This window comes from Hibiscus syriacus, unplaced genomic scaffold (assembly GCF_006381635.1).
Source record: "Hibiscus syriacus cultivar Baekdansim isolate YM2019G1 unplaced genomic scaffold, ASM638163v2 tig00111783_pilon, whole genome shotgun sequence".
Classification (NCBI taxonomy): Eukaryota; Viridiplantae; Streptophyta; class Magnoliopsida; order Malvales; family Malvaceae; genus Hibiscus; species Hibiscus syriacus.
In genome coordinates this window covers 3,631,324-3,641,849 of record NW_024063178.1, presented here as the reverse complement: position 1 = coordinate 3,641,849, position 10,526 = coordinate 3,631,324, and the positions used below count along the sequence as shown (strand labels likewise).

The window sequence follows — 10,526 nt, the reverse complement described above, 5'->3', positions numbered from 1 at the left end:
AAGGAATTGCGTGATGAAATAAATTAAATGACAGGTAAGAAAAAGTGAAAAACTTCACTGTCGTATATTCAAGTAACAATAGATTACAAGTTTAATATGTATATATAGTAGATGAGAACAAATATTTAATTTAAACTAAACTACTTGGTAGATATCCTTATCTAACTTTCTAAGAGTTAATTTAAACTAAACTACTTAGTAGTTATCTTTATCTAACTTTCTAAGAGTTAGTGTTATATTAAAATACTAATTAATTATTCTTATCTATCGCATAACCTACATCAACAACTAGGTTAACAAGTAAGAATGAACAGCATGGCCTTAGTCAGCATTAAGAAAACTTCCCTAAGTGACTAATTATCAACTATTTAAAAGCAACACTACCAAATTTTCTGACATACACATTGAGACATCATTATTATGGCTTACCGTTGGACCTGCAAGCAAAGAAGTTCCAGAATCTGCAATTGCCGCACAGCCTCCAGTACAATATCCTGAATAGCAAATGCCCAGGTCAGTACCACAGAGAACAATTCCAAGAAATGCTGTTGCTTGAAAGAAGGTAATTGAAGAGCTTGAAGAAATTATTTAATCCCACTTTTAAAGTACTACAGGCATTGCAAGAAACATACCAGTTGGTTTGTCACCAATAAGAACATCACCCATGTCAAACTACCAAAAAGAAACGATTATTAAGAAAAAAGAGAAAGACAAAACAGTATATAAAGCATCTATCCGTAGTGATGATTTAAGTTTGAAAAGTCAACCTGCCAGTAGCCTTTTTGTGTAACAGGGACATATGTGTGCTTCCCCCTGTAATGGTCTGGATCAACCCCTCCGAAAACAATTTCACCACTCTCTTTTTCCTCAACATTGCGGTTAAGCCAAAATGAAAATACAGGGTCCTTGATAAGACCTTGCTTGATCATGTTGTACAGGGTTTAAAATCGCGGTCGCGGTCGAGTTTTCGGTTATTTCGGATTTACCGTGATTACGGCCGTCGCGGGCGCTATTGCGGCTGTCGCAGACCCATCGCGGGTAACTCGGACTGCGGTAAAACCGCTATATCGCAGCCGAAATCGCGGTTGCTGACCGTTTTTTAAAACCCTGGTTGTACCTGTAAAACAAACAGGTGGTCCAAGATAAACTCCTAATATAAAGAAAAATCTTAAATAGCTAATAGAAGTTAATGCAAACATACCACACTGGGACAGCTTTCCCAACTGAAATCTCCTTAAACCCAAGTCCTAATATCCCATCAAATTTGGCCACCAAAAACGTAAGACCTGGCTCCTTAGTAGCCTCAATAAATTCCTTGTAAAGAAAATAATTAGTAGGTTACCTAATTTAAAGTTTCAGAAGTGAAGAAGATTAGCTAATAGAAGTTAAAATGCAAACATACTTTATCTTTCACAACCAAGTCACCAACTTGAACATTGTCATAACTAAATAAACCAGAAATAGCACCAGTGCCATAGTGAATAGCAGCAGATTTCCCTGCGCATCAAATACGATAATACAACTATATTATTTTAGCATCCATGGGAAATAGACACCATGAGTCAATTTACCAAGTAAGCCTATTAGAAACTGGTTACATAAAGGCCCAGAGCAATTTCTTTAAAAATAGACCAGAAAAGCATGCATAATGTTTGAAGTTGTAGAAAACTATCACCATCTTCCCACTGAAGTCAATCCTACCATTTATAGACCAACCACAAAGACAACCATACATTATTTTGGAAATAAAAATTCACATAAAAATTGTTCTTATGTTCTTAAAATAAAGAACAAGTTCATAAAACAATTACGAGTGCAATAAAAGGAGAAGACATACCATTCTTCTTATATGTTTTTGACTCACTTGCCTTGTACTTGGAATGGAGATAACATGTAATCTACATCATAAAGTAAGGACATTAATCCTTCGCTCCGAAACAATCAAAGCAAACAGCTCTTTTCTACATATTCATAGTAAACATAAACGCAGGGACTCACCGAGAACTTAGATGATGGCACCCACAAATTTGAACTGCCAGTATCAAATATAACAGTGAATTTTTGTGGTGGAGTTCCTACACCAATCTCACCATAGTACTGAGCATCCATGTAGTTCTTCAAGGCAACAATATCCACATCCTCCGAGTCTCCAAGATAGTTACGGAAGCGATGCTTTTTCATAGATGCTATGAGAGCCTCTCGATCCTTGGATTCAAGCCGGGAAGCCAGCCGGTTGTTCGGATCGAATTTCAGCTTTTCCAGCCCAATTCTAACCAACCCATCACTAGATGCAGTTACGACGGAAAATAAAAGGGAGGAGATGAACAACGACAGCACAACCACATTGAAAGTCGTTCCCATGTTAACCTATATAGCCACATCGACACTGAGTTGTTAGATAACACATAGAAGCGCAAAGAAAGAGATAAATGCAGTCTGCATGCATGAGTGTATGAAGGAATACTAATATCGACACTCAATCGTTGGAAAAGTCAAAATTGGGATTAAGGAAAATCAATTAAGGGATCACCGTATGTGGGAATTTAATAAAGGGGTTGAAGGGTAAAAAAGGGCACCGAATTCGGTTTCCAATCTTAGTTGAAAATATAAATAAGAATAATTGTAATTTAGTCCCTGTACACTTTAAGATATTTACAAAATTAATCTTTAAGCTTTAACTATAAATATCTTGATCCATTTAGTTTCAAAACCATTTCAAATCATTTATTTCTCCTAATACTAAAGAGTTTAGAGAGTTTTATTGTAAGTTGTGATTGTTTTGTAAATACCTGTAAATTTTCTCTCTTTAGTAAAAGGTCTTCAGCAGTCCAGAGACGTAAGCATAATTGGTTGAACTCTGTTATCAAATTTCAGGTATTATTTTTCTGTTTTTATTTCGCATTCTCACTATAGGAAATTACTCATTTTATTTCCCATCAATCAACAGTTATATAACACATAGAAGCGCAAAGAAAGAGATAAATGCAGTCTGCATGCATGCGTGAATGAAGGAATACTAATCTCGACACCATCTTCCATAACATTGAACCCGGCAAGTCATAAATTCCTAAAAAACTTTAAAGCATTTTAAATATTTTATTGTTATCAGCTTCCCTTAGTTCCCTGCATGCAATCCTTTTCAATTTTAAACTGCTTTAGCTATTTAGCACGAAGAAGAAACGAAGATGAACAATTATTTAATCCTTCAACATTCAAGCTAAATCCTAATCTCCTGTCAACTCAAAAAAAATATTGAGTTCTCTCATTTCATGTCATACCTTATATGAGCTCATCAATCAGCTTGATTCATCTAGCAAAGAACTAAGTGCACCGCTAACGAGGCGAGTATAAAGTAAAAGATGATTGATCAAAATGAATAATAATTTTCAAGAAAAAATCGTTATGGTTCACAACTTCACATCGCACTAAAATAATCCAATCCGATCAACAAAATATCAGCATCAAAACAGTAGCTATAAACAAAAATTTTAAAAAGAAAGAACAAGAAAAATGGAGTAACGGATAGAACAATGCTCACCGCTTAGACGAAAGAAACTAAAGGGAAAGGTAAGTCGATGAAATGTAGAAAAAAGATGAGCCAGAAATAGAGAATACAAAGGAGGGGGGGAATAACAAGAATCCCGATAAACAAACAGAAAAGACCTGAAGGCAATGTTTTCAAAATCGGACCGGACATTGAACTGGTGAAGATACTGGTTCACTGGTTCACTGGTTCACTAGTTCAACCTCAGTTGAATCGGATTTTATATAAAATAATATATTTTTTTAATTTTACATAATAATCAAAACAATATTAATATATATGTAACACTTTTTTTAAGTTTACAATATTAAAAGGTATAAAAATATCACAAGTCATAACATGTATAAATGAAAAACCATAAAATCAAGTGAAACAAAATGATTCAAATCAACTACAACATAATATTTAAGGTAAAACATATTAAATAATAAATATAATTATATAACTATAATTAAAAAAATAAAATTTGGGTTTAAAACAATCTCACATGACTAAGAAACATAGAAGAGTATCCCAAAAATTTAAAGAGTAAAAATATGAGAACAAAACAATCCCACATGGCTAAGAAACATAGAAGAGCATCCCAACTTACTTCTATAAATAATAGAGGTAATTTGACATTTAAAATCATGGAGCCTTTTGGTAAGCACAAAGCGAACTATTCTTTCGCTTCAATTGAGCTCAAATTTTAGGCTTCAATCGAACTTCTAAATTTTTTTTTGAGTTCGAGCCTTTTCGATTTCAAGTTTTAATATTATATTTCGAGTTGATAATTTTTAGCTTGTGAGTTTTTGAGTCGAGTTGAGCTTACTTTTAAAGTTTTCGAGTTTGAGTCGAGCTCAGCAATACTCGAATTTGACTCGGCTCGTTGAACAAACGACATTGTTTGGTTTAATTTTTTTTTTAAAGAAAAAAAGTGAACCGGCGGTTCAAACTGATTTTGTCGATTATCAACCGATTCACCCCAGTTTTCAGCCGGTTCTTTCGATTCTTTACCAGTTCTGTGCTAATCCAGTTTTGGGAGTTAATCGGATCGGACAAGTCACCGGTTCAAGATTCAACCGGTCGAACCGACCGGTCCGGTCGCCGGAAGGTTTTAGCTACCTGTCACTTCCCTAGACTCGGTGGGTTCCAACTCACCGTACCCGATAATACCCGACATTTAAGCTGATGCTTCTTGCTTTAACCTCAGCCGTTGATCCTTAACTGCGTTTGATGAACAAAACGAACGGTTGTTATGCCGCGGAGGGTTCGGGGCGTTGGATTTCGGGGGTAAAACTGAAACGAGTATTTGGCTTTAAGGTCTTGATTTTTGGAGCTGCATAGGATTCTGTTGATACGAACGTATTACTCTGTAAGCAGCCGGGAAACGACGACGTTTGTCTGCTTTTGGACTTGGATTTAAAGCCTACGACTTAGGGCCTTGGCATTGAGAGCCGACGACGTTTTGAAGTCTCATTTGGGCCTTTTGCATCAGCTGGACCTTCGGGGTCTCTGTTTGCCAGGTAGTCAAATGTCCCTTTCTCGGTTTTCTCAAAAATCATTTTCTATTTCATTCATTGTCCGACTAAGAATAGATTCGCAGGATAGTACTAAGACCCTCATGGTGGTATTTGTAGAGCGTAAAATCTACCATATTTTGATACATCATTTAAATTATATATACTCTTTTTCAACCATAATGTTTTTTGAATTTATTACCAAGAGAGCAACCTAAGCTGCTACGGATCACAAGAAACAACGTCCTTAATTAAATCAACAATGACTTCAACTGGGCGGGCACACCCATTGAAAATCCTGCAAGTAAATATGAGCACTCCAAGCCACCCTAAGGATACCAAGAATAAATGATTTACCCTTCAAGCAGGAAATCGCCCAAATCAACTCCTGGTCCCATAACATAACCTGCCAAGAAACATTGCACAGCCGCAACACCCCTTTCCAAACCTCATTCGAAAAAGAACAAATGGTCTCGAGATTCCACAGAAAACATAATGCGAGTCAACAACAACACCCCAACGAAAAAGACGATCCTTTATATATATTACATCCACAACAACACTAATCTAACTAAAACTCAATAGACTAAATTCTTCCTCATACAAGGACTAATATAAGAATTTTGTTTTTCCCCTTTTCTGTTAAAACCTAATTATCTTCTGTGTTGTTAGTTGCTACTCCATAAGCATACCTTAATAACGCAAACAATTGATAGTCAAATCAAGGTACTGAAAGTGCGTTGTTGTTTTTCGCCTTGTAACTTCAATTTTATCAACTCTTTGAATTGTATTTAACAGTAATTATTAGTATCATGTACATTCACATCATGACTCACCTTATAACTCAAATTCAACACATCAGATCCATTTATTATTATTAGAGTTCATTGTATTGTATGTTTTCAGATTATGATTTTTATTTTAAATTATTCTTTAATTTTTTTTAATATTTTAATTTTATCTTAAACTATAATTTTCGTTCTAAATTAATCATCAAACTTTTGAATATTTCAATTTCATTCTCAAACTATAACCATCATTTTAAATCAATCCTTGGATTTTTGAAGCTTCTAATTTAATCCAAATGTGTAATTAGTTCCAACCATAGTTTAACCTTATTTTTTTCAAACATATAATAATAGAGCTTTGTCTAATCATTTTATTAACATGGAAGGTAATTAGCATATATTGATAGTTTGAGATAAAATTGGAACGTTTGAGATTAATTTAGAACGAAAGTCATAGTTTGAGGATGATATTAGAATGTTCAAAAGTTTGAGGACTAATTTAAAATAAAAGCGATAGTTTCAGGGTAAAACTAAGGCATTCAAAAGTTTATGGATCAATTTAGAATTAGGATCTTGATTTAAGGGCGTGTGAAGCAATTAACTATTATTATTATTATTATTTATTATTATTATTATTATTATTATTATTATTATTATTATTATTATTATTATTATTATATCAATAGCACCTGCTTGTATTGTTCCTCTGTCCGCGTCACTATATAATATTAGTATTTAGTAGTAAAACTGTACTCTACAACAACAGTCTAACGATACGCCAAATCTCTACGTAAGTACGTGAGCCACGTGGGTAGCCTCTCATGGTCAACGTGAATCTCGATCAACTCATCTCTCTTTTTCTTCATTGTTGATTTTGCTTTAATGTTTGGTTTGAAAATTTGGCTTTTATTTATATAAAATATATAGTTTTTCAATCTCTTTGGAGAATAATATATAATATATTATGTATAGTTAAGCGTGACGGGTTAAGATTGGTCGGCATTTGAAATGTTTTTTTCTTAATCTTAAAACAAAATTTTAAATCTTATTTTTTTATAAATATAAGATAAATACAAAGTGACATGTTCAAACACTCTTAACCATTTGACAATTAATACTCATATTCTTCGTATATCAATATGTGGTGCTTAAACCCAAATTCTCAATAAATAACAATAAATTCTTTAATCACTATAAATAAAAATTAATTATATATACGTATATATTTTCAATCACACGCATGCAGCTAGAATACATAAATACGTGCATGAGCATAAGGTAATTATAAATTGACCAGAAATTTGGTCTATGTACCTTTATAGTCGTCAAGAAAGTTGGTGGGTTTTCACTGTGTTTTCTTCCCGCACGTCGACTGCTCCACTTTTCTTCGAGGTTTCACCAGAAATGGCTGCCAGGGGTGTACCGAGGGAGCGGATGGGACAGTCGCCATTTGAAATTTTAAAATTATTATATATTGTAGATTTTTTTATATATTTTCTATAAAAAAATTTAATTTCGTCTCTTGAAATTTTATAAATTTAAGTTTGTCCTGAAATTTTAAAAGTACTCTCTTAACATAAGATTGTCCCTGCATAGCTGCTTACTTTGACATGGAATTGATGGACCATCGTTAATTAAAGTTATTTAAAAGAGATAAGAGAGAGAGAGAGAGAGAGAGAATTTGAACATTTCACCCTCCTAAGAGACGCAGCTTTTGACCATATACATGCAGAGATCTGATACCCATGCCCCAATATGGTTGAACCTATTAAACATGTTTTATATTTCACTGTTTTGATAATAGAAAGGATAATGACGAGATAAAACTAACATAATCGAAAATAAAAAAAATATTAAAATTTACGTAGAAAACTTTATAAACTGTTAAGACTAAAGAATAGGGAAAAAAATACTTATCTTTTCATATATCATCAAATAAAGTTACAAGCATTATTTATAGCTCAAGGCTTTACAACAGTCTAACTGAAAATAAATGCTACCTAACAACCTTAACAGAAAGTAACTAACTGCTTCTGCTAATTTTAACATAAACAAATAAATTACTATAGAAGAGATAAATTTATCATATGTGAAAATTACAATAATTTACTACCATAAAATCTTATATTGTTGACTAGATTTGAATTTGTGGACAAGAGAATATGTGCATGCATGGGAAAGAAGCCTTTGGGTCAAGTACAATAGCATAGTTTTACCGTACGAAACCACACCAAGCACAAGTGCAACAAGTCTTTGGGTCCAATCAGAATTGTCAAATTATGCGGATATCCTTTGCTCTTTTTCCCATCCTTTGATGTCGACGTTTCTTTGAAAGAAGCCTGGCGGGTAAATAAAAGGAACCTAACAAAAAGCATATTGTCTGGGGGAGACAATCAAATTTCAGTCATCGACTTTTGGCCTTTCATTTCACATTGGTTGTCCCTTGTTCTCATATGTAATAGGGCAAGAGGAGGTAAGATAGTGGGTTGCCCCCCACACTAGGGGGAGAGCAACTTCTGTAGGAGACCTCCAAATTATGAAATGCCCTCCATGGGACTCGATCCAACGACCTCAAGAATAAGAACCTTGTGCTCTACCAACTGAACTGGATGATCATTTCCTTTCATTCCACATTCAATCTTCGAAATGAAACACTTCAATAAAACAAAAGTTCTCACTATATGTTGTCTTTAAATTTTAACATGCACTCGAATTTATTAAAAAAAAGGGTTAAAGTGATATTAGTAGACACTGATAGATCCATTAAGGTGTGATGATAAATAAATTGTAAATGTCGACTCCAAAATTTTAAAAAAAATCAAATATTTTTTTTATTTTATTAATTGTGTTTACTTTAATATTCTATTTATGTTCAACTTTATAAAAAATTATATATATATATTCTGAATCCGTTACAGTTAGTAAATTACTTTATCATACAAGCCAGTTGATGAAACTTGAAGCCTAATAATATTTGTCAGCGCGCATGAGCCATAGTTTGGCAAGACGCTTGGCTCCCTTTGGTTAAATGGAAGAAGCGCCATAGTTTGGCAAGACGCTTGGCTCCCTTTGGTTAAATGGAAGAATTGCAATTAGGGGTGTTTAATGAGTTGAGCAGTTCGTGAGCAACTCGAACTCGACTCGGTCAAAACTCGATAAAAGCTTGACTCGAAACCTTAACGAGTTGAGTCGAGCAAAGTCCTAATCGATTCGATAAGTTCACGAGCAGTTCGTTAATATTTTTTATAATTTTTTAGTAGCTATCATAAAAAAATTATTTCATTAAAAAAATTACTAATTTACTAATAGATGATAAAAAAGAAGATAAATTATTAATCTATGAATTTTCTAATAAATAATTAAAAATACTAAAGTATTAATTAATAAATATTATTCTACTACACCCAAAAATCTAACCCTAATTATTATTTTCATGTATTTATGGATTGTTATTTTCGTGTTTAGCCTTTCAATTTGTTTCATACACTCTTCTGATAATTCTTTGGTTAAATTTATTAATTTATGTATATATTAAGTTTTATATGGTATTAGTAGATTTTACTTATAGTTAAAAAATAAAATAAAAAATTCACTAAACTTAACGAGCAACGAGCTTAACGAACAACGAGTCGAGCAACAAAATTTCTTAACGACCACTAGTCGTGCAAAATTTTAACGAGCTTAACGATCAATGGGTTGAGCAAAATTTTAACGAGCTTAACAAGCAACGAGTCGAGCAGCAAGTTTTCTTAACGAGTAGTAGTCAAACAAATTTTTAACGAGCAACAAATCGAGTCAAGCAACAAAAATTTATAACGAGCACAAGTCGAGCACTAGCCAACTCGCAATCGATTCGCTCGATAGGCACCTCTAATTGCACTATTAGTCTCTGTCAAAAAATTGATAATTCATTCTAATTCTTAGATTAAAGTAGAAAATTATATTTCTAACCCCCAGAAAATTAAGTCCAATCAAATCTCTTTGGTTAAAAGTTCCTTTTTATTCGGACTAAAACAAAGTCCAACTCAAGGACAACAGAAGAAGGAAAAGAAAAGAGTATTCAATGTTTTTTTTATACTAAAGCAAAAATACACAACAATCTTGAATTACAAGCATCAAAATATGGATCATAACAAAAGCTACGCTAATATGCTCGTAAGTATTCAATGCCCAAGAAGATAATTAGACTAATAGAAGGATTTGATTGATATAATATTGATACTTTAAAGGATCAATTTAAAATATTTTAAAATTTTAAGATTAATTTGAAATATAAATAATAATTCATGAATGCTTGATGAAATTAACCCTTCGATTATTTTATATAACAACATTGGACTAGTCCTTCGAGGGTAAGTTAAATCACCCTATGACATAAACGTTAATCGTCATGTAACTTATTCAAACATTTTGATTGTGGACGTTTTCTCTTTTGGTTGAATTTTATATTATTTTTAAAATCTGTTTAAACGAGTGATTAATAAATTTTAAAAAAAATCAATTAAAAAAGAAAGAAAGTCTAAGCGAATGACTTGATCCCATTTAGAGCAAAATGATCATGGATGAAGTTGGATTAAATTTTTAGTCTATTCGAATTCGATCTAAGTATAACATTTTTTTCACATGTTAAGATACACCTGATTCAAAATCCGACAAAATTTCTAAGTTAAAAACATGTACTCGCCTCGATCAAAC

At 32.9% G+C, this 10,526-nt stretch overlaps 1 protein-coding gene across 1 annotated transcript; it reads right to left on the bottom strand.

Moving 5' to 3' along the window:
• Positions 1–264: 264 nt before the first annotated feature.
• LOC120170705 (aspartic proteinase-like) lies at positions 265–3,579 on the bottom strand. The gene is made up of 9 exons (XM_039178603.1): positions 3,539–3,579; positions 1,999–2,367; positions 1,838–1,898; positions 1,403–1,497; positions 1,202–1,314; positions 768–936; positions 633–672; positions 385–494; positions 265–276 (listed from the first exon to the last, which is right to left on the bottom strand). The coding sequence occupies exons 2-9, from the start codon at positions 2,359–2,361 to the stop codon at positions 265–267; spliced, it is 963 nt and encodes a 320-aa protein (XP_039034534.1). The 5' UTR covers positions 2,362–2,367; positions 3,539–3,579.
• Positions 3,580–10,526: the final 6,947 nt, after the last annotated feature.